The sequence below is a fragment of the Pimephales promelas genome, chromosome 16, assembly GCF_988280905.1.
Source record: "Pimephales promelas chromosome 16, fPimPro1.hap1.1, whole genome shotgun sequence".
In the NCBI taxonomy this organism is placed as follows: domain Eukaryota; kingdom Metazoa; phylum Chordata; class Actinopteri; order Cypriniformes; family Leuciscidae; genus Pimephales; species Pimephales promelas.
The window spans coordinates 1,468,311-1,494,064 of NC_142784.1; the positions used below are offsets into that span (position 1 = coordinate 1,468,311).

At 40.8% G+C, this 25,754-nt stretch overlaps 1 protein-coding gene across 2 annotated transcripts in view; it reads left to right on the top strand.

Annotated features, from left to right (window-relative positions):
- Window positions 1-17,551, top strand: part of LOC148971915 (uncharacterized) — a 70,343-nt gene extending 52,792 nt beyond the window's left edge. Inside the window, exons 3-5 of one of the 2 annotated variants that reach the window (XM_089120858.1) lie at window positions 2,836-3,323; window positions 3,418-3,603; window positions 3,745-6,000. In XM_089120858.1, coding sequence (XP_088976984.1) covers window positions 2,836-3,323; window positions 3,418-3,603; window positions 3,745-4,983 — 1,913 coding nt within the window. In that variant the 3' untranslated portion in view covers window positions 4,984-6,000. Of the gene's footprint in view, window positions 1-2,835; window positions 3,324-3,417; window positions 3,604-3,744; window positions 6,001-17,093 lie in introns of those variants that run through there. The other variant, XR_016146777.1, reaches the window with a different exon arrangement.
- The last annotated feature ends 8,203 nt before the right edge of the window (window positions 17,552-25,754 follow it).

The following is a 25,754-nucleotide window of genomic DNA, read 5'->3' on the forward strand; positions in this document are numbered from 1 at the left end:
ATCAAAAATCCCCTCGCAAACTTTCATCCTCAATGCCTTGACTTCATGCTGACCGAGTTTCGTGCCGTGTGTTTGAATTCTCTAGGAGGAGTATTGCACATTCCATTGCGAGCGTTTTACAAACAAACCTCAATAGCCGACTTCCTGTTGGGCTGGGGTAAAAAGTAAGAGTGTGAGGTATAGATGAAACGATGAGATCAACATGTGTACCGAGTTTCATATTATTACATTCAAGCGTGTTTGATTTATGGACCAAGTGTTCGGACCCCGTTCCAGGGGGCGCTGTCTAGCCCCCCTGCCACACCCAGGTACCATCTTCAGCCCGGCTCTGATGGCTGTGGGATCTGACCTGTGTGCAAAGTTTCAAGAGTTTTCAAACCCGTTAAGGGCCCCAAAAGCCGCTAAGAGTCTCAAAATCATCAAAAAAAAAAGAATTTTAAAGTTTGATGCGTTGCCACGGCAACAGTATCAAAGATATCAAGAATCCATTCAAAGGTCTTCATCTGCTATGTATTTACATTATACAGATTAAGTTTGAAGCAAATCGGGTAAAAATAAGAGGGTGATTTCAAAGCATTTTGAAAGTGACACACTTCCTGCTGCCAGTTGGTGGCGCTATAACTTTGACTCACAATATTCACATCCATGTGATCGTCCTCTTACAGCAAACAAACTGCTGAAGTTTCATCAAGATCAGTTAATGTATGCTGAAGTTCTGACACACTTCCTGTTTCACGATTCTCGCCATAATTTCGTTTCCTCGCCACGGCCAAACCGTTCGAGATATCAAAAATCCCCTCGCAAACTTTCATCCTCAATGCCTTGACTTCATGCTGACCGAGTTTCGTGCCGTGAGTTTGAATTCTCTAGGAGTAGTACTTCAAATTCCATTGCGAGTGTTTTATGAACAACCCTAAATAACCGACTTCCTGTTGGGCTGGGGTAAAAAGTAATAGTTTGAGGTATATATGAACGATGAGATCTATATGTGCACCGAGTTTCATATTATTACATGCAAGCGTGTTTGATTTATGGACCAAGTTTTCGGACCCCGTTCCAGGGGGCGCTGTCTAGCCCCCCTGCCACGCCCGGGTACCATCTTCAGCCCGGCCCTGATGGCCGCGGGTTCTGACCCGTGTGCTAAGTTTCAAGAGTTTTTGAGCATGTTAAGGGCCCCAAAAGTGCCTGAATAGTCGTATAAATAATAATAATAATAATAATAATAATAATAATAATAATAATAATCCTAAGGAAAACAATAGGGCCTTCGCCCTTTCAGGGCTTGGGCCCTAATAATCGTTAGGAAAACAATAGGGCCTTCGCCCTTTCAGGGCTTGGGCCCTAATAACCCTAACAGTTTCAATAGGGTCCTCGCACTGTTAGTGCTCGGGCCCTAAAAATAACCCTAACAGTTTCAATAGGGTCCTCGCACTGTTAGTGCTCGGGCCCTAATAAAACTTTATTTAAATAAAATAAACAAACAAATTACCTGCCAGCAGCCCCTCGCGGACGACTGCTGGCTTACCAAATAAAATATAAAATACAAACAAAAGCAGGCCTGTTCCTCTCTCGATCATCCACTCCGTCGCTCCCCCTTTATGGCTCCGCTCCTTCGTGAGAGATGCGAGACCGGTGTGCCTCGCAGGTGCTGCTCATTAGCAATCGCACCACTGGCCGCGAGTCCTTAACTGGCGGATGGCAGCAGGCTCCGGCCCACGGCAAGTGGCGGTGACTCCTCCTCGCCCTCCCGGAAGGCAGCCGCCCCTTCATTCCCAGGCGGTCGGCGGCGAGCTCGGGCGTCCCACCGGCAACGCACCCCAGCGCCCAGCCTCGAGCGTCCATGGCCGCGAGTCCCCCGCTCCCTGCTCCTCCCCATCTGCGGCGGACGGCGACTCGCGCACCATGCTCGATGGCACCGCGAATTCCCCACAGCGGCGAGGACCCTTGGACAGCGCGTTCCTTCCTCTTCCCGGGTTTCGGCACCAGTGTAACAAAGTTCAGGGAAGAAGGAGGCAGGAACCGGATAATAATCAAAAATAAAACTTTATTTAAATAAAATAAACAAATTACCTGCCAGCAGCCCCTTGCGGACGACTGCTGGCTACCCAAAATAAAACATAAATACCGGCCAGCAGCCCCTCACGGACGACTGCTGGCTTACCAAATATAATGTAAAATACAAACAAAAGCAGGCCTGTTCCTCTCTCGATCGTCCACTCCGTCGCTCCCCCTTTATGGCTCCGCTCCTTCGTGAGAGATGCGAGACCGGTGTGCTTCACAGGTGCTGCTCATTAGCAATCGCACCACCGGCCTCGCGACTTTCTCTCACGTCCCTCGGCCGTCCTGCTCACCACACCTGTATAAACGAGAGCTTTTGTTGGGATTTTTCATTATGTGGCAGATAGCAGTTATATTTTTTGTAGTGTGTGGTGTGGTCAGGTGCGCGATTGTGACTGTTATAGACCTAGGACAGAGCTCTTCACTTTTTGCAGTTAAAAAAATCACTTAATTTTCAAAGAATTGTATTATTATAGTTTTATTTATTTGTGATGTTTTTTCGTTGTTTTATAAATGCCATTTGTTTAAAAAATGTTTAATCAAAACATCTAGTTTTTTTTTTTTAGTCGACTAATCGTTGCGCAGGACAAGACTTTGAACGACTAAGGATTTCTTTGGTTGACTACAGCCCTAATAAAAATACATAAATTCTTGTTGTATTTTATAGCAGTTGTCCATTACTTCTGGGGTAAATTTATCTCCATTCATATTTTTCTCTTTGAATTATATAGATTATTTAGAACATTTGAAAATTCAATTTTGTTTCTTTCATTTCAGACCTGATGGAAGTGAAGGAGAGTGAAGAACTGAGAGAAGTGAAAGAGGAGAGTGAAGAACTGAGAGAAGTGAAAGAGGAGAGTGAAGAACTGAGAGAAGTGAAGGAGAGAGAAGAACTGAGAGAAGTGAAAGAGGAGAGTGAAGAACTGAGAGAAGTGAAGGAGAGAGAAGAACTGAGAGAAGTGAAGGAGAGAGAAGAACTGATGGAAGTGAAGGAGAGTGAAGAACTGAGAGAAGTGAAAGAGGAGAGTGAAGAACTGAGTGAAGTGAAGGAGAGTGAAGAACTGAGTGAAGTGAAGGAGAGTGAAGAACTGAGAGAAGTGAAGGAGGAGAGAGAAGAACTGAGTGAAGTGAAGGAGAGTGAAGAACTGATTGAAGTGAAGGAGAGAGAAGAACTGAGAGAAGTGAAGGAGAGAGAAGAACTGATTGAAGTGAAGGAGAGAGAAGAACTGATTGAAGTGAAGGAGGAGAGAGAAGAAATGAGTGAAGTGAAGGAGAGAGAAGAACTGATGGAAGTGAAGGAGGAGAGAGAACTGAGAGAAGTGAAGGAGGAGAGTGAAGAACTGAGGTGAAGTGGAGCAGAGAGAAGTGAAGGAGGAGAGAGAAGAACTGATGGAAGTGAAGGAGGAGAGAGAAGAACTGATGGAAGTGAAGGAGGAGAGAGAACTGAGAGAAGTGAAGGAGGAGAGTGAAGAACTGAGTGAAGTGGAGGAGAGAGAAGTGAAGGAGGAGAGAGAAGAACTGAGAGAAGTGAAGGAGGAGAGAGAAGTGAAGGAGGAGAGAGAAGAACTGATGGAAGTGAAGGAGGAGAGAGAACTGAGAGAAGTGAAGGAGGAGAGTGAAGAACTGAGAGAAGTGAAGGAGGAGAGAGAAGTGAAGGAGGAGAGAGAAGAACTGAGAGAAGTGAAGGAGGAGAGAGAAGTGAAGGAGGAGAGAGAAGAACTGATGGAAGTGAAGGAGGAGAGAGAACTGAGAGAAGTGAAGGAGGAGAGTGAAAAACTGAGTGAAGTGAAGGAGAGAGAAGAAAAGGAGGAGAGAGAAGTGAAGGAGGAGAGAGAAGAACTGATGGAAGTGAAGGAGGAGAGAGAACTGAGAGAAGTGAAGGAGGAGAGTGAAGAACTGAGTGAAGTGAAGGAGAGAGAAGAAAAGGAGGAGAGAGAAGTGAAGGAGGAGAGAGAAGTGAAGGAGGAGAGAGAAGAACTGATTGAAGTGAAGGAGGAGAGAGAAGAACGGAGTCAAGTGGAGGAGGAACATCATGTCAAACCTGGAGAAAAACCTTTGAGTCGCTCTAAGACTAAAAAGACATATTTAAAGAAAAGAAGAGCCAGAACAAGAGAGAAGCCTCAGAGAACAGAAGCTTTACATAGACATCAGAAAACTCACACTGGTGTGAAAGAGTACATGTGCTTTGAGTGTGAGAAGACTTTTGCAACAGGGAAACATTTAAACGCACACCAGAAGATCCACACTGGAGAAAAACCTTACAAGTGTTCACACTGTGACAAGAGATTCAGCCTGTCGTCAAATCTGAAAACACATGAGAGGATCCACACTGGAGAAAAACCTTACAAGTGTTCACAGTGTGACAAGAGATTCAGTCAGTCATCATCTCTGAAAAAACATGAGAAGATCCACACTGGAGAAAAACCTTACAAGTGTTCACACTGTGACAAGAGATTCAGTCTGTCAGCAAATCTGAAAACACATGAGAAGATCCACACTGGAGAAAAACCTTACAAGTGTTCACACTGTGACAAGAGATTCAGTCTGTCAGCAAATCTGAAAACACATGAGAAGATCCACACTGGAGAAAAACCTTACAAGTGTTCACACTGTGACAAGAGATTCAGTCAGTCGACATCTCTGAAAACACATGAGAAGATCCACACTGGAGAAAAACCTTACAAGTGTTCACACTGTGACAAGAGATTCAGTCTGTCATCACATCTGAAAACACATGAGATGATTCACACTGGAGAAAAACCTTACAAGTGTTCACACTGTGACAAGAGATTCAATCAGTCATCATGTATGAAAACACATGAGAAGATCCACACTGGAGAAAAACCTTACAAGTGTTCACACTGTGACAATATTTTAACTTTTTTGTTTACATATATTTTTCATAAAGATTTTCAGTCCACTTGAGTGAATTGTTTGCATTTAACAAACCAATTAAACATGCATTTTAATAAACATTCATTCGTTAATATGAGTTTTTTAATGTTTAATCTTCAGTGATATTGAACTTGCTAGCCAGCTACCTATTGAGTTGTGAGTCATCATCTTACCCAAACATTGGAGTGTCAGTGCTCAACTAAGGCAGAGTCGGCATCTATTTAGGTGAACCGAAGAATGGTGTAATGATTCAGTTCGACTCCCAAGACAATGCTCGCCCGACTGGCTAATAGGAACGTGGCCCCGCCCATGACACAATTTTCACAGTGAAAAGGACCATTGAACTCTCACAAATATCGTCACATTGCAAGATATGAAGAAAACACGTTATATACCCAATTTTTTCATCCCATGAAAGTAGAGGGACTTTACAGGCAATAGAAAAAGAAAAAAAAAACCCTTTGTATAGTCCACAACATCTTCAAATACACTCACCGGCCACTTTATTAGGTACACCTGTCCAACTGCTCATTAACACTTAATTTCTAAGCAGTCACATGGCGATCACATGGCGGCAACTCAGTGCATTTAGGCATGTAGACATGGTCAAGACAATCTCCTGCAGTTCAAACCGAGCATCAGTATGGGGAAGAAAGGTGATTTGAGTGACTTTGAACGTGGCATGATTGTTGGTGCCAGAAGGGCTGGTCTGAGTATTTCAGAAACTGCTAATCTACTGGGATTTTCACGCACAACCATCTCTAGGGTTTACAGAGAATGGTCCGAAAAAGAAAAAAACATCCAGTGAGCGGCAGTTCTGTGGGCGGAAATGCCTTGTTGATGCCAGAGGTCAGAGGAGAATGGCCAGACTGGTTCGAGCTGATAGAAGGGCAACAGTGACTCAAATAACCACCCGTTACAACCAAGGTGGGCAGAAGAGCATCTCTGAACGCACAGTACGTCGAACTTTAAGGCGGATGGGCTACAGCAGCATAAGACCACACCGGGTGCCACTCCTTTCAGTTAAGAACAGGAAACTGAGGCTACAATTTGCACAAGTTCATCGAAATTGGACAATAGAAGATTGGAAAAACGTTGCCTGGTCTGATGAGTCTCGAATCTCGATTTCTGCTGCGACATTCGGATGGTAGGGTCAGAATTTGGCGTCTACAACATGAAAGCATGGATCCATCCTGCCTTGTATCAACGGTTCAGGCTGGTGGTGGTGGTGTCATGGTGTGGGGAATATTTTCTTGGCACTCTTTGGGCCCCTTGGTACCAATTGAGCATCGTTGCAACGCCACAGCCTACCTGAGTATTGTTGCTGACCATGTCCATCCCTTTATGACCACAATGTACCCAACTTCTGATGGCTACTTTCAGCAGGATAATGCGCCATGTCATAAAGCTGGAATCATCTCAGACTGGTTTCTTGAACATGACAATGAGTTCGCTGTACTCAAATGGCCTCCACAGTCACCAGATCTCAATCCAATAGAGCATCTTGTGATGGGATGTGGTGGAACGGGAGATTCGCATCATGGATGTGCAGCCGACAAATCTGCGGCAACTGTGTGATGCCATCATGTCAATATGGACCAAACTCCCTGAGGAATGCTTCCAGCACCTTGTTGAATCTATGCCACGAAGAATTGAGGCAGTTCTGAAGGTAAAAGGGGGTCCAACCCGTTACTAGCATGGGGTACCTAATAAAGTGGCCGGTGAGTGTATATGCTGCTTGTTTCCAAAATCTTCTCTTATACCTCTTTTCTCTTCCAAATCACTGGTGGGTTTTTTTGCCCTCCTTCACCCTATTTCTCCATCTTTCCTTCTCTTTTCTCAGCAACTCTTTTTTTCAGCTCAGGCTGGCTATCAATTTTTTTTAGCCTTTTTCTTGACGCTCCCTATTCCTTCTCTTTCGTTCCTCCACTGATAGATTCTGCACAAGGCAGGCCCAGCTCAAAGGAGGAAGCTGGTAGTCAACGCAGGAGGAGAGGACAAGGTGTATAAAGGCTATTTCCAAGGCTAACCAGGGAGAGTGGATGAGATGGGAGAGTGTGGAACAACAAAAGGTGGGCTGGCAAGACCTTTGGTCAATGGAAGAGAGTAGGATCAGTTTCCTTATCAGGTCAACATATTATGTGGGAGAGGATCCCTCTTGTCCTTTGTCTTCATCACCTGCCACATTAAGGCACATTTTGACAGGACCTAAGGTGGCTCTTAGCCAAGGTTGGTTTACTTGGTGCTATGACCAAGTACTGCAATGTTTGGCTTAGCATTGGAAGGCAAGTGTAGTATGACCAATAGGTTTCCGCCTGTTCTAGCAAAACATTACACACCGAAGACAATATTCCTCCGCCCAGGTGAGCAATCACCAAGAAAAGGTGTGAACACCAATTCTTGCCCAGGACAACTGGAAGATGCTGGCTGATCTTGATCAACGGCTTATTTTTCCACCTGTGATTATCACTAACCTACGACCAGCAATATTGTTTTGTGGTCTAGTTCAGCTGATCCAGAGCTAACAGTGCCATGGAAGGATGCGGTAGATGATGCATGTGAGAGGAAGAAACTGCGGTATGCTCATCTGGCCACTGAAGCAGAACAGCAAGGATGGAGAGTCCAGGTTTATCCAGTGGAAGTTGTCAAGGTTTTATGGAACACTCTATAACCCGGTTCCTCAGAGACGTCGGATTCAGTGACCAAGAGTTGCATCGCACAGTAAAGAACTTATCTGAAGCAGCAGAAAGAAGCAGCAACTGGCTGTGGTCAAGTCACATTAATTTATATAGCGCAGGGATTAAAGTTCTCCGTCGCTACGACGGATTTCCGTTAATTGCAGCGAGTCTATGACGGATATCCGTCAATTGCAGGGTTCCCGTCTGTCCTTATGTCTTAAATTAACTTTTCATTATTTTAAGGCCGTAAATAGGCTTTCATTTCGCAGTGTGATAAATGTCTTAATTTTAGTATGAATAGGTCTTAAATTAAGGAAAGATGATGCGTATTCACCCTGCTGAGGGGGATGTGATAAAGCCTGGAGTGGAGCAAAAGCACGTTCCTCTCTCCACTCTAAGCATTCTGTAATCACTTTGCTCATGCTACCTGGACCCTGTTCACTCAATCTTGTCAGGCGAGGCTACAGCTCGTTTGCTGCGGTCCCATGATAGAAAACAGAACGCTGGTCAATATTGGTCGTTTCTCAATACCAAGTACGCAAACTTCGGACTCGCGTCCTTGGTAGTTCGGACTTGCCAAGTTCGACTCGGGAGAACAAACTCCCGAGGACGAGAGGACGCTGCTAACAGCGCGTTCTTGATCGCGTCAAGGGCCTTTCACACAGGACGCGGTATGCGCTGCGCTATGAAACCCATTCATAATATTCATATCAAGTCACGCGCAAATCACGTTGTATCTGAAGGGCAACGCTGAACAGAGCGGCAAGCGCAGCGCATTCCGCGTCCTGTGTGAAAGGCCCTTCACTCAGCACACGGCTACTCCGGTTATCAACTCTGCCTTTTTTCATGAACACCACTGTGCCTCTTTTCATTTATAAATGAACATAATTATTATCATAAACATATAAATGGCCACACAAATGTGGTTCAGGCAACGCACATTGATTATCATATATTTATAACAACACGAAATATAGCTCAAACACAAACCTGCTTCTTTTTGTTTTAATTTTAAAAATATGAAACATTATTTATCATTAAAACTGACATTTAACAAACAGACAGGGTTGTATCGTTTTATTGTATTATGTGTACACATACAGTGAAGAGAATGCATAGTAATATAATATTTTATATATTTTAGAATATATAAAATTACACAACCATGTCTCTTTTTTGTTAAATGTCAGTTTTAATGCTAATATCCCGTTCAAAAGTATAAGTAGCCTAATAGGTAGGATATAATAAGCTATACAATGAGAAATAAAGCAAACAATTCAGTTAAACATAAGTCAGCTCTCCAATAGGCTACAAAGTCAAAGTTAAATAGCCTACATAATAAAGTTATAAAACTTCACTTTGCCCTCAGCCAAAACAATTTGCCATGGCACAAACAATATATTAATATAGTTTAGCATTGTTTGGTCTCATAATATAAATAAAAACATGCACTGAAAAGTTATGTATATGGTTGATTATTTGTCAAGATAAGTAATTGTTTTTTCATAGATTAAAATAGCTTTTAAATTACGCAAACTGGCAATATTAGATCGGTTTTAAACATCTCCCCTTAAAACGCTATTGGTCTCGACTATTTAAATAAAGTTACAGGAATATGACTTGGCCTGAAAAAAAAACAGTCAGAAGAATTTTTTTCACTTTAATCCCTGATAGCATCATGTTTATTTATAAATCACATTTAAAAACAGCTTCCGATGACCAAAGTGCTGTACATATAAAAATCAGTTAATCAAAAAACAATCACTAAATAATAAAATACAATGGATCATTATGTAATAGAAAATAAAACATACAGTTGTGGAACGGCCAATGTAACCTGCTTAATGTCACAGCCCTTCGTCTGCACCATCCTGTCTGCGTCTCCAGCACTACACTTCCCATGATCCTCTTGTCTGCACACCTGAACTCACTCCCTCATCAGCCTCCCGTTCAACGTCCTGTTCATCTGTTTCACCTGTCTTCACCTCATTATGTTTGATTCTTCTGTGTATTTAGTTCCCTCTGTTTTAGTCAGTCTTTGTCGGTCGATGTCTAATGTTAGCCTGTGTTGCACCTGAATTCCTGTCTTCCTGCCTGTTTGAATATTAAATATTATCTTCACCGTTACTCCGGACTCCTCGTTCCTCTGCCTGCACCACAGCCGTGACACTTAATCAGTGTTGAACGCTATGGAAAACAGGTGTGTTTTTAGGCTGCTTTTAAATTGCTCAACAGATTCTGCAGATCTAACAGAGATTGGTAGGCTATTCCAGAGCCGTGGTCCTACCACTGAAAAGGCTCTGTCCCCGCGGGTGATGAGCCTAGTTTTCGGGACAGTCAAAAGGAGCTGATCAGCTGACCTTAATGCTCTGGCGGGGGTGTAAGAGTACAGCATATCGGAAAGATAAGGTGGCGCAGTATTAGTTAAACATTTAAAAACTATTAATAAAATTTTAAACTGCACTCTAAAAGATACAGGGAGCCAGTGTAATGAGGCCAGTACAGGGATAATTTGGTCCCTCTTTCTTTTCCCTGTCAGAAACCGAGCAGCCGCATTCTGTACCCCTTGGAGGCGGCGGAGAGAGCGCTATTCGAGTCCGCAGTACAGCGAATTACAATAGTCCAGCCGCGATGTCACGAAGGCATGGACTGCTCTCTCTAGGTCTTTCTTGGGGAGATAGGGCTTGATTTTACTTAATAGTCTTAAATGATAAAAGCTACTCTTTACCAGGGTTTATACAGGGATTCTTAAATTGAATGTACTACCTTTTTATTACTTATTTTACTACCATCACAATATTTTTACTACCAACACGGCTTTAAACTTCAACTGTGGCAGTGTTAAGTAAAGTGACAAGTAAAGACATGAAATATCTTTCCAAAATTAATTAATAATATATTTATTATTTAGTGACAATTAACATATCACAATTTAATAAGGCAATTAACTTAATTTCAACACTGGGAGGGAGTTGAAACAAATAACTTAAACACTGGACACAAGTCAAGCACTGTCCAACACTGAGACAGAGAGAGAGAAAGGGAGAGAGAAAAATAGATTGAGAGAGAGCATAAACAATTAATTGAATTTACAACGAACATAAAAGTTGCTAAGGCAGGATCACAAGTGCCTCAGCTGTGCGGCCTTTTCTTCGATCAATTTTTCCACTTGGAGAAGTTCTGCTTTTTTGTCCTTGTGCCTTCTTCGAAGGGAGTTGGATTTTGTGATGAGCTCAGCCATCTTTGTTCCTGCCTTTCCCTCGGCCATCTCTGCACACTTGTCAGCTTCATTCTCAAGTGAATGGCACACACTACCGAGTACCTGCCGCTGGTTCCGGAGGTCCTCCAGCTCTTTCTCTGCTGCTTTCCTCTTCAGCTCTTGTGTGGCACTCTCCTTTTTTTTTCGCTCACTATCAAGGTACAGCCTGTATTGTGACCTTGCTGAAGCAGCAGATGCCAAGAGCTCCTTGGTCAGAGGGACTTTCAGAACGCCACCACAGACAATTACTTTATCGCAGATTAACCTGAGGGCTTCGAGAGATTCCTCGCGAAGGTTGCACGTTTCTACCTCCTTATTAACTGAGAAGCCTCTCTCCACTGTGGCTTGACCATGGGACAGGAGGAGAGCACTTTGACAGAACTTGAGCAGTTCAGGGTGGGATGTGCAGAGTTTGGAATGGAGAAACACATCCAGACGCTGCCTCAGGGGTTGGAAGGAAACAAACTCTTCTTCTCTGCCCACAACCGAGAGCATGGAAGTGAACTGCTGAATGATGACATCACCTGCAACATTGAAAGGAAAATTTAAACAAATTTCTTTAAATGAACACATTAGTCAACTGCGTCATCATCCATTCAACAAAAATATATACAGTTCATCATAGATACACAACAATATCTAAAGCAGTGGTTCTCAACCTGGGGACACAAAGGTCTTGCCTAAATAACTAACTGATCATTGACATTATCAAACCTCTATTAAAAAGTAGGAAAACCACAAATGAGCACAAGTCCTTACTCCGTTTAAATAACCTATCCAGCTCTACTGTCCCTGTATATTTTCTTACCAGCTGCAATGTCACCTGTCAGCTGCTGTCCCTGGATGAAAGTTTGTACTAATGCCTTCATCTGTACGATGCACCACTCTGGATCTTTGATCATCTTTGTGGGATCCAGGCAGGCAATCTGCCTAACAATGGGGAATTTCAACGGGGACCTTTCTTGCAGTTTCTTTATGATTTGAATCAGACTCTGCAAACACTCTCTTCTCAGGCTGAGTACGGAGTGTTCCCCTATCTTGGTTCCTGGTTTGCCCAGGAGTGCCTATTAACCCATTTACTCCTAAAACGTCAGCTAAAAACGCCTATAAAAACCTATGTTGTTCTAGGATAAATGTCCTTATCTCCTGAGGGTTTTCTGAAAAAATACTAAGAATTGTCAACGTCTACTAAAACCTTAATATCTAAGCCTCTGTAGCACTTAGAAACATGAAATAAAATACATTTTAAAGGTAAGAATCACAGCTTTTATTTAAACATGCTTCCTTGGAACTCATATAACAAAACATTTTTCTAAAAATTCTCAAAAAATAATTTAATAAAAAATATAAATCAATTATATAAAATATCACAAATAATATTTTTAAACATGCCAACACTGAACAATTCATTTTATGAGAGAGAGGTAGTGAAAGTCCTGAGGTGGAACTGGGAACAGCCTCAAACAGACAGACAGACTCACTGACTGACACATTCACTAAAAGAGACTGGCAGAGAATCATTTGTGGCGAACAACGTGGTAGATGAAGCACTCGCGGTGCAGAGGAAGGTTGCATTGCCTGCACCCCATCAGAGTTGACCCAGGACGCACATCGGTGCCGCAGTGCTTCAGAGAACACTCCCTGCAGGTCTTCCTCTTTTTGTTGATCTGGACCAGGTCATGTTCAGCAGAAGCTCCAGTTGGGCTGGTGGGGTTCACATTAGGAGCACTTCTCGCAGTGACGGGCATGATCAGCTCCTGGGTCAGATCCTCCAGCCAGTCCTTGTAGCCGCCCCTCCTGTACTTCCACTTGGCTCCTCCCGCAGACCTGGCCGCCACAAAGGCATTGTAGCACGCCACTGAAACAAAATAAAAAAACAGCCTCCTCCACCACTTCGTAGACCGATGATGGATCTGGTAGTAGCCCACCATCTGGTCCAGAAGATCAACTCCTTTCATATGCTGCTGATAGTCAGCGAGGCATGCTGGCACCCGAACCTCCGTTTGGCGTTGACCATTGGCCTTCCTCCTCACTATCCCATGAGCTGTCGGGTCATGGTAGTTGGAGAGGACCATCACAGCCTTGGTGTCTTGCCAGACACAGAAGGTCAACTCATCCCGCTGCGCCACATTGAACTCATGCTTGTTCAACTCAGCCTTCTTTGTGAGCTGCGTCATCTTGGGGAGGTCCTTTCTGTTGGCACGCACCGTTTCACACGCTTGCACCCCCCTGACCTTGAGGTCCAACATCAACTTCACACTGGTGTAAAAGTTGTCCATGTATACACACAGGTTAGATCCGTAATAAGGGGTCACCAGGTCTGACACTATCCGGTGAGCCAGGTCTTTCTCCATCTTACCCTGAATGGCACCCGTGTACACCTGAAAATGGGTGACATAGCCTGTTTTGCTCTCCGCCATGACCCACACCTTTATTCCCCACTTCACCGGCTTCATGGGGAGGTACTGCCGGAAGCCCAGGCGTCCCTTGTACTTCACCATGGACTCATCAATGGTCACAAAGCCATTGACTTCATAGAGCGCCTGGAATCTAACCAGGAGGAGGTCCATCCACTTCCCGATCTTCCAGAGCTTGTCCGTTTTGTCCACGGCAGGGTCCATGTTATCTTGGAGATGGAGATATCTGAAAATCATTGTATTTATTAATTTTATGACTATTTATTCATTATGCCATTATTGTATTATTATTTATTGTGCTATTTACTCATTATGCTATTATTGTATTATTATTTATTATGGTATTTATTGATTTTATCATCATTGTATTATTATCCATTATGCCATTATGTAAAATAATTTATTATGCTATTTATTCATTTTACCATCACTGAATTATTATCCATCATGCCATTATGTATTAATATTTATTATGCTATTTACTCGTTATGCTATTGTTGTATTATTATTTATTGTGCTATTCATTTTACTTCATTGTATTATTATTCATTATGCCATTATGTATTATTATTTATTAAGCTATTTACTCATTATACCATCATTGTATTATTATTATTCATTATGCCATTATTGTATTATTATCTATTAGGCTATTTCTTCATTATGCCATTTTTGTATTATCTATTATGCTAGTTATTCATTCTAAAAACAAAACACAAATCATTACCTCCAGATCATGTCGAAGCGGTCCCTTGCCATGGCCTTGGGGATGTTGGTCTGGTACAACCATTTTGTCTGCCTCCAGAAATCCCTGCGTGCTGGCAGTTTCAAAATACCAAAGGCGAGACACAGCCCGACAAATGTCTTCATCTCCGTTTTGGAAACAGGGTTCCACTTTGAGTTGGTGGGGGTCTGACCGCGCGTCTGTTCGGCGTACCGATTAGTTTCCGTCACCAACATGTCCCAAAGCTCATCGGTAAAAATAGACTAAAATACATCCAGGGGGGTAGCATCCATGGGGATCGGTTGTTTCACCCCTGCTTTGCGGGTGAACTGCTTCGTCTTGCGCGGATGGTAACCCTCAGTTCTCCAATCTACCTGGAATCTGTAAAACTCATCCTCCTCCTCTACATCTGTGTCCCACAAATCCCACTCCTGTGCTCTATCCAAAGGATCATCCGGCATGTAATCATCCTCTACCACCTCCTCCCTCTCAAACTCCTCACTAACATTATCTTCCAATTCAATGTCACTGCCCTCGCTATCAAAATCCTCCTCTGTCGTTGCCATTTCGCGCTCGCGTCTCCGAAAAAAATTCAAAACAAACGCACGTGTGTGTCTGATTGATTGACGTGATTTTCAGCGAACCACAGTACATTTGGGTGGTCACGTGGTCAAGAAAATCGACAAGACCCACCTCATGTGTATTTGAACCAATGACAGTGCGTTTTATGCTGCACGTGTCATGAAAAGTTTGACGAATACAAAATGCTGGGTCACGCAGCAGCCGGCGGGAGTTTCAGAGTTGCGCAGCGCAGTAACCGGCGGTAGATGTAATGTTGCGGCGCACAGCTTCCGTCACAAATGGGTTAAGGAACATTATTAATTTAATAATTAATTGATGTAATAATCATTTATTTAAGGAAGACCCATGTCAATGTTTTCTTTGAAAGGAAATGTTTGCATAATATTAATGATCATAAATATTCATAGTGAACAAATTGTATGTAATTGTGATAGTGTAATTAGTGTGATTGTGTAAAACAAATAAACAACAATGAAATAACCTTGATGGAAGATTCAGCCCCCAAGCCTATGTCTACCCTTTTGAGGGAGATCCAGTTCTTCTCATCAGAAATGTCCAATTTAATGAGCTGCAGGGGGGTTAGGTCTTGAATGAGCTCCCTTCTGATGAAGCACCTCAGTAAACTCTGATAATGACAAGAAGCAGATAGTTACCAAGCCATTCCATCAATTAATACAGGTTTACATTCAAATGAGAATCAAAACCAGATGAGAGAGAATACGCAGCACCACTGAACTCACGCTGTTTGTGAAATTGCATCTCGCAGAATGTTTTCAAACTACTGATTTGATTTTATAATTTGTGTGGATTTATTTTCTAATACAAATTACATGCTCGAGAGAATCAATGTTTGCAGGTATTTCCCGCATTATAAGTGGGAGAGCTGTGGGAATGATTAAAATTATGCGCAATACCTGCGACGAAATTTGAGACCTGAATTGGCTACATTCAAAAGCACAACCAGTGTTGGTCAAGTTACTTGGAAATAGTAATTAGTTACTGATTACTTCTCCAAGAAAGTAAAGGCGGGCATACACTGTGCGATGTCTGTGCGATTTTAGCAAGGTACCTACTCACACTGAACGAGTAATCGCATGCGATGCAAAGCCAAAGTTCAGGATTTATGTGCTCACACTGTACGGTCCGATCGTCGAGCTGCGACTTCACTGCTCACACTATACGTGTAATATCTGCGATAACCCCTTGGATTGCGCCTATTTACGTGTATGTATCCAGATATTGTCAAAACAAGCATCTGCTATCAGTATCAAGATGATTTAGTATTTTCAATTTATGCATTTAATTATTATTAGTATTATATTATCATTATTAGGGGAGGCCTATAGGCTAATTTTATTATTAAATTGATCCGCTATTATAATTAATTTGCCACGCAGTATTTTCACAGCACATAACCAACGTGCTGTGAGGATAATAAAATATTACATAATCTTACTCCTCATTAAAAATTGTCTAAAACATTTAGGTCGATTACAATGAATTATAGGCATATAAAATAACTATTAACCGTCTATGTCCGAACATTGCCATAATTAATCATCAATGAAAATTAAAAACAGGTTTATTTCAAAAACATTGTTTGAGAAAATAATAAAAGAGGTGTTACATATCAGGTGGCTTGAAGACGGTGGGTAATGTTATCCATTTTGCAACACGAACAACTGGAGGTAAGCAACAGTAATTTGTAGCTCGTTTGAACTACAGAACTTGATCTCCCTCTATTCGTTTTTATTTTAATTTTATTTTTGTTGCAGATGAAATGGTTAAACTTCTGTTTTCGCGCAGGTGCAGTGAGGGAAAAAACACTGAGTTTAGGGCAATCGGTTCGTAGCTTTGCTTCAACTGTGCGATATAGTCACGAGGAGCGACCAAAATTTCTGACATGCCAGAAATTCATCCGACCATCCGATTGTCGATCGTGAGAGGTTAATCGCCTCTCGTTTCTCCCTGTACACTGCACGACAAACGACGCACGACAAAGCTGAAAATCGGTCCGACACGAAAAAGAGTCGCACGAGTCAGAATTCGGCTCAAAATCGGACGAAAATCGCACAGTGTATGCCCGCCTTAATCCAGTTACTTTACTGATTACTTATTTTCAAAAGTAGTTAGTTTTCTTTACTAAGTTACTTTTCAAACACTTGATGAACGACCTGAATATGCTAAAGCAATAAACCTTTCAGCCTAATTCTATTCTTTCTGCATATTCCATCATTTAAAATGTAATCAAATGAAACATTGTCTTTTTTTAAAGGGGTCATATAATGCCATTTTTGTACTTTAAAGTTAATATGAATGTTTAGGGTGTAAATGAAAACTTTGTAATATACTTTTATTAAAAATTCTCATTAGTATTTTAAGAAAACACCATTTTACCTGGTGAAAATCAGCTCTGTTTTCAGCAAGCCGTTTGAGTACATATCCCTTTAAATAATAAACCCCGCCCCTCTGTTCTGCAGGTGTGGTGGAGTGTTGTCTTGACAACAGTTTAAGGTTTTGGAAAGAGCATGACAGCGGGAGTCTCTGAGGACACATCTGTGCAACCAATTGGCTATGGGTTACGTACAGGCGCATTTGATAGACATTCTTAGCACCCAATAAATGGCGCCGGGCTTTCGTAAAGCACGCCTCAAATACGAGAAAATGTACATGTGGTTCCCAGGCCCAAGTCTGAATGAGAATTAGTTCTGGCGTTAGCCTGGCTAATATTTATTGATGAACGAAGCAGCGGGTCGAGTCATTGATTCATTCTTCAACCAATTCGTCCAAAAAGCTGATTGATTCGTTCAATAAGGAAACCATGTGAAGTGTAACTAACTAAGGAAATTGAAAATAATAATTTCAGAGCTTTAATTTATTATTTTCTCTGTTAATGTTAAGAGACTTTTATTTTGGCGCTTCCTAGTGGAACGTTAATTTCGCGTGAGACTAGTTAGTCAGACGCATGCACGGAGGGAAGAAGGAAAGGCACAATTTGGTCTAAGGTTGTATAAAGCTCAAAAGGGATCATTTAAGCACCTAGCTGGAACGGGAACAAGGTATTGTGTGTTTATCTTGTTTTATGGTTATGTGCAGAAATATGAAGGTTAATTCATTTATCTGTGAAAAAGTGTTTAAATGTATTATTTTCTCTCGTGGCAAGCTAACGTAAATTTTTTAGCATTGTTAATAATAGTCGGGTAATGTTTATGCTTGTAAGAGCTCATTTTATGTTATTTATCTGTCCTGTAGCTCTTACGTTGTTTCAAGGAGAAATATGGAAAGGAAAGTAGATTTGTGTTTAACCAAGGCTGACGGCTGAATACAAATAAAGGCTTCTGGAAACATCAGTACGCTTCACCATTGTCTGGCTGGGGTTTTGCTACATGAAGTTTGTTTGAAATTATTTTCGTTTACAAAATGTAGAAAAAAAACAGATAACCTTAGATTAATCCTTTTGTTTTTCATGCTACTAAAATAACGTCTTGATTTTCTTCTACTTAAAAGCATTAACTAATTAAACGGTTCTTGACTGTGTGACACACAAGAATGACCCCACACAAAAATGTTTACTTTATTCTTGTAATGATGACAAATCATTATATCACGAATGATCAACAATAAAGATTTTTTTTTCACTTACAAGGTAAAGTTGTTTTGATAACAGCTTTAACCTTTTGGGAAATGCTGTCTGCTGTGTGTATCATCTTTTGTGTCAAATCCTTACAATCAATGAATTAAACACATATATTCTGACAGGATTTGTATCAAAGATGTAGCCTGACTACGTCAGACTTCCTACTTCTGCTAATTTCATTTCGCTCCTGTAGTGAGTCTGAGATAGCGGCCTATCTTTCAGTTTTCCACCGGCCTGAAAACAGCCGGCCAATCAACGAACAGAGGGCGGGCTGAGAGCCGTGACATAGACACTAAGCGCCGAGTGTACGTTGTAGGTTAGAGAAATCGAAAACCGAAACAACCGCAGAAATGGGAAACAAGACACGGGATGCAATTCGCTCTGTTGTGGAGAACATTCCAGGGTTTTTCAAATTGAAGCAAAGGTCATTTACAGCCATGTTCACTCCGGTATTTCGCTCGGATCATCAGTGTTTACAGCTAGGACTGGCGCGTGCACTTCTGCCCCTCTATTTGCAACGTATACCAGCAAAAACCAGCATGCTTGGCCATTATGTAGCTTGCACAAGGCGCATACACTTTTGATTCTCTCATCAACACAGATGCAGCCGTTTTTATTTTTGCAAATCATTATAACAAGGAAAAATATTAACACTTCAAGCTTAGGCATTTAGGCTACCCAATTTTTTCAGGCTAATAATTGTAGTAATGATGGATCAGACCTGTTTGGCCATAACTATATGCATAACTATAAGGACATAACTTACCCCCATTCAACGTCAGTTCTCCGTCTTTTACGGCCATGCGCTCCTGGTGCGCTCTTATTATCATATTATTATTATCATAATAATAATCCACCATATTTCATTTCGACATCCTGCTGCATTAGTCCCAGATATGTGATTCATGAACGATCTGTTCATTGCGTATGTCAAGTGACAAATGAACGTAAAACTCGGAAGCAAGGTAAAGTGATTATTTATGTTCCCTGTAAATAATTTTTTACTGCATTATGATTTCTTAATTCAGAATATAATCAACATTGTGTAGGTGGATGTGATCGGGGAATTTGGCTGTTAAAATTATAACATTAAGCCACTTAAATAAACGGAATGACTCAGAAAATCAGTAAAATGAACTTCCTATTCATGACTCGCGAGAGCAGCAGCTCGTCCTCGCGGCGGAAGCTAAATCAGTCATGACTCGTGAGAGCGGGGCAGTGGGCACGCCGACGTTGCGGGGCGGCCGCAACTCAGTAATTCATATAAATAACCTAGTTTGTGAATTATTCATTCCCGGTTGGCACACATTTTGCAGCCCTTACAAAAGCGTCTCTCCCTGTTTACAGTGGAAGTCAGTGTTGCCAGATTAGAAATGTCAAAGTATCGTACCAAAACCTCAAAATTATCGTTTTTTGAGAAAAATTATCAAACACAAACCAAACGCATAATATAAAGCTATTTTCCACATAATTTTACAGCCAATTTAAACAAGCTGTGTATTACGCTTACACTATAATTGGAGGAAATCTGGCAACTTAACTTTTTTTGCCAAAGTGCAAAAGATATGCCGACAGTCCACATTTTGAACTAGACTATAATTTAACTATGATACAGAGAAAAAGTGCACAATCGACACTAGAAACATTCAAATTCTATTTTATTCAAATTCTTACAACGTAGAAATATGATGCCAAAATTCATCGACATCCATTTCTTTCGTGTCTTCACTCAAGGCCATGACAGGCAATCGCCTCCACTGGTCAACGACAGACTGCTTTAGCATCGTTTCCTGGAACCGGTTTTAGCCATCCTGCAAAAGTGGGGTCTTTTTCCCACTCTGTCCTAATATGTTTGTGGCCTATGCTTACTTTTCCGGTGCTCTTCAGACTCTGCCTTTCTCTTCACTCCTCCACTGTCCTCACCTTTCCTTTCTGAGCTAATTTTTTATCACTTCACTGCTTCGTTTTATTTAGACTGATTTAACTGAACTGTCTTCTTCAGCAAAACTGTAGTGTAGTGTTGACGTGCGGGCGACACCATGTGTGTGTGTGTGTGTGTATTAGGTGCTTGCGTGCTGGCAGGGGAGCCTGCAAAATGATTCGGGGTCAGAGAGAGAAGCGGTAGGATGTGTGTTTGGACGAACGACTGAAAACTCTGAAATTATCGTACATTATGGGATTTTTTTTTTCATTATTGATCGTACATCGTACAGAGTTCAAAATTATCGTCCAAATACGATAATTATCGTACATCTGGCAACACTGATGGAAGTTCGATCATAGATTTGAGTTCGATGCATAATGTCTTGATTCGGCCTTGTCGGCGCATAACATACGTCATAAATAAACTTATCTGATTGGCTTATGGGTAACCAATGATTTTAAACTTCAGAGAAGGGCCCCCTTGCGAGAGAGAAAACACTTCTCTATTATGCCATTCCAGACTCTGTCTACGAAGCAAAGTGAAGTAGCAGAGTCTGGTATTACCAGGCTATCAAAGATGGGGTTCTGACAGAAAAATGTATTGAGAATGAGGAGTCACGTGCCTATTTGGGCGGGGTCTGAGCCGGTCGGCCATGATGGCAGGAGACGCTATCGGTTACCAGGGGCAACGCCTTTAGAACCCATAGACGCGACTAAACGTTCCAGAGCTCTTTAATTTTCGCGCATTTATTATTTTGTCAGGACAGAGACGGATCTAAGAATACGAGAAAAAAAGGAAGAAAGTATAGCAATGCAAAAAGATAAGGCGAAAGAAAAGGGACCTTACAGGAACGAACTCACACAAAGTGCAAAACAGCTGTATTTGGAGAAGCAGCATCAATATATTTGTTCTTTTGCACTAATAACAGTATTATTATTTTATTATTATTACTTATGTTGTCCATGAAACTTATGTTGTCCAAATAGCCTAACGTTATATATTTCATTTCTCAATAAATATTGTTAAGCCATATCAAGTTGTTTCAAACATTTATTTCAATTAAATAAAAATGTAATGAACAAGGCACTCAAACAACACTTTTGCGTATGTTTGTTAAGGCACAGCAAACAGTGAAAATCGTATACTAAAGGCTAAAGCAAACCTAGCAACTCCTCGTTAGATCAGACTCTCCCTGCTGTGTCCATTTCGGTAAACCCAAAAACTTAATTCCATATGTTTTCCATACGTCTCGTGTGAGTTACTGGAGGAGTTTTTAACACAGCAGTTACTTCCAGGCATGGTAAAACAGTGCGGTATTGCGAGAAACTCCTCTACTACCGAGCTAAAAACACACGTAATCAATACTGTTTTGCCGTGGGAATCCTACCAACATGGCGGAAAGGGGAGGGGCACTGTAAAATGACGTCAACTCCTCATTCTCAATTAACTTAACTAATTTCCTCACTTATTTTTTATAAACATAAACCGTTTAACACGGTTACTTTTGAAATAATTAACATTTTTGAAACTAAAATCTTAATGTTTAATTAAAACCACCACTTGGTGGCAGCAATTCACTTTTATTGAGACATTGAGATTCAGCCGATGTTTTTCAAATTTGTGTTTTTGGTATGGATGTGTGTAATTTATGTAATTATATCAAAATGTATAATTTTACTCCTAAATTGGAAAACCCCATTCTAAAACTCACGAGGGAACCAGAGGGGCGGAGTTTTAATGTCATACCTGCACCACACTGTCCTGAGTTGCGGCAAACACTGGATCACGATGTGATTAAAGTGCAAGCTTCACTATTAAAGGACAACTCCGGCGCAAAATGAACCTTTGGTCTAATTACACATTGCTATCTAGTCAACCGTTTTCTGAGATTTGTTTTCATGATTGCCGAATGTAAATAGTTTTATCTCTAAAAACAGTTTAGCCTATAACGCTAGTATAATGCTAGTATATGGGGCATAGAGTAATGACAAATAAAAATCGCTTGTTATTACCACTAACAAGGCTCAAAATAGCCCCACACTAACACGACACATGGATCGGCGTTCGTAGATCGACTGGTAGAGACTATTTTTCCAAGATGGCTTCTTCCTGCAATCGCGAAGTTTACTGTGTGTATAAAATATCTTCTTATTAAATACAAGAAGAGATATAAGAATTAACTATAAGAATACTAGGTAACAATGTGTAATTAGACTAAAGGTTCATTTTGCCCCGGAGTTGTCCTTTAAACAAGTTTTGAACAATCAGGATATGAGTAATATTTTATAATGATAAGTTGAAATATATTTTTGGTTCATCATGAAGCTGGCGTGGGCCAGATTAGACTGTGGCGGGTCGTCACGGTCTAGTTAATGGGAAACGGAATCCTGAATGTATGGAAAATATTAGAGTTTGTGATATATCTCAATTAATGTGCTTTGCATTATTCAAATGGGTACACGAGTTTCTGACCTCAGATCCAAGATGAGAACCTTGCATTACATTGCATCAAAACAGTGTTACTTTTTAGTAATTTTTAGTAATTACTTTTAATTATTGAAATAATAATTAAGTAATTACTTTTCAGTATTTACCAGTGTTGGTAATTAAAGGCATGCATTGTTGTCAAAAAGATATGGATGATAGAGAAGACAACACTTTGCATCATGTAAAATTATATTTTATTTTGGAACAATACTATATAAACTAAACAAGAACAATTTAAAGCAGAAGTCTTAGAACAAAAAAAAGTGAAATAAATGAAGAAAAAGCGGTGAAAAAGCTGGCTAATCCGATGAGGTCTTCGTCTCTTTAACAGACCTGATCTGCAGGACCCGTCTGTTTATGTGCTTTAGCACCACTTTCATTGGGATTTTCCTGATGAGGTCATCTGGATTGCCAGAGAAGATGGTGGTAGGAATTATTTAAACCACTGACTCACTGCTGAGGAAGTGGCATGTGCCATTCACCTCGGAGACGCCAATAATGTCTGCTTCAGCTTCCTGGATCTGCCCCTCAGGGATCTGTGGAGACAACCCTGTTTGGGAAGTTTCAGTGTATTAGTATTAAAAACACCTCACTATAAGTCCTTCTTTTTGAACAATTTTGCTTTTCTGTAAATTAAATTCTTGTTTATTGATCTGTTGTGTCATAAAACACACACTTGCTACTCTAGCCTATTATCAGATTACAGTTGTGCTGATATTCCGAACAGTTATGCTTTTGTTCATTTTGCTCATTATTAATTGAAATGTAGGTTTACAACTCCAAAATGGATGTTCTACTCTGTTTCAGTGTAAACTATGGCAGCAGTAGTGTTGTGTGTTATGTACTTGCACAGACGTGTAGGCTGACGACTGGAATTTCCCTTGCCCGTTATAGGGGATGCATGGACGACCTCAAGGATGTAAGTACCACCTCATCCCCTACATAGAGGTCTGTCAGCGCCTCATCCCTCCACAGGGACACATCAAGGGTCTTTCCTCCACACTGGAGCTCCATGTCCAGAATGGGGACATTCGTGCAGGTCATCCTCACGCCACGCAACTGGAAAAATGTAAATCATGGGTGAGTATAATGCAGTCCTGTTTCTTAGTTATGTTCCTGGAGTTCCTTAACATTGCACATTTAGAATTTTTATTTTATTTATTCAATTTGTTAATTGCATGATTTGTTTTCCAAATAAGGGAAAAATCCAAAGTGTGCAGTGTTGAGGTTTCCTGAACGTGTTTTTAAATCACAGTGCCATAGTGAATGACGGATAAAAACAGTCAGATGGAAAGATGGATAGTAAATCTCAGGGTGAAAGGGCATATATGGTGTCAACAGTCTTAGATGCACAAACTATTTCAAAATAAATATAATACAATGTTGTTATGTATTTAGTATGTTTTGAGACTATTCAGCTCACAAATAAAAAATTAGCAATATAATTGAATTTGGCACAGGTATTGCAGATCACTTTATCACTGTTCATTTTAGGCAACTTGGAATTGGACGAAGAGGAGGTAATGCATACCTGCCAACATGTACGCATTTTGCGTAGTGGGCACGCATTTTGACCTCAAAGTACGCTGATACGATTCGTCACTCTAAACTACGCAAAAACCTGCCTATTTGCACGTGCAAATAAAGCAACAGCAAAGAGAAGAGTTCGTCCAATCATAGCGCTGGGTTCATTCCCCAAATTGCAAGTGGAGATGATTGACAGATATGTGTACGTCCTATAAAATGAGACTGAAAATCGACACCAATAAAGAATCCCGCTCGCACGCGCCCCGGGTCTGACTGATTTAAGCGAGGACAGTACAGTACTCACGAAGGTAAACGGGCTGGGGTGGATGTGGAAAGTTGAAATTGAATTTGAGTTCATTTAAAATTGATTGGTTATCACACGGGACTGGATCGCAAGGATTATTTTTTAAAAAATACTCGGTAATTCATTCATCGTAACTCAGGTAAGAGGAAGACATTCAGCCATGCAAATTACAAAATGCTCAAATGTTGAACATTAACGTCTTAGTGATTATGAAAGTGCTGTTGTTTGTGGATGACTGATAACGTAAAGCGCGAATCTGGAGAAACAGGCGTTTATTTTTTTCATTCTCAGTGTTGAGAAACATAGCCTGCATGTGTTACGTTATTATGTTAAAAGTACAGAATTATGTTACGTATTTATTTTGTATGAAAACTAGTTAGTTGGCGTACTTATGGATTAAAAACGACCATTGTATGATCTCATGTATCAGTGCTGCGCGAGCTCTCTCACAAACAGACTCGCGCACACACTAGAAAAGATAAAATAAAAATTGACAGGCAAAGTTCTTGCTTGTGTTTTCTTTGTCAAAATGTCAAAGCTTTTGGTCTTGTCTATTCGTGTTTTTACAAATCGTTAAGCAACTGACGCGTTACTGTTAACAGCCCTCATTATGTCGGATATTCGTCTTATTTGAACAATTATATTATTGGTCTGTGACAGGACTCCTGTCTATTCATTGTTAACTGTTTTCTAGAAATAAAGTTGGATTGGCTAAAGTTTATTCAGCTAATGCGTGTCCTGTTTATAATGTGTAGCCTATGTTCAAATGCAAAGAAAGCACAAATACCCTGTACCCCTTTTTCCTGTAGGATTTAATATCATATTTGGATATTGGAATAATCAATTAGTAGCCAATTTAAAATAAATAACACAACTGTCGTTGTTGTTTTTGTTGTTGTTGTTGTTGTTTACTGGTATCTAGGTTGTTTTTTTTAAAATTATTTTAGACTAATTGACCAGCGCAGATTATATGCAATATTAATCAATCATGAATAAAGAATTGGAGTTAAGCAGGATTGAAACTTTGTACTTTCAATGTTGCATTGCAGTGCAAGTTAAATTTAGTAAATTATATTCTGTGAAAAGCTTAAAGAATTATTTTAACACTGCTAAATGAATTAGACGGATAGATAGATTTACTCACTTCTATGATCTTCCCCTGGAGGGTGAGGTATCCACACTTCGCGAAGGAGAAGGTGGACACAGGGCATGTTTGTCCTCAATCTGTGCCTCCGCTGAGATGTCTTGTTGGACAGTTTTGA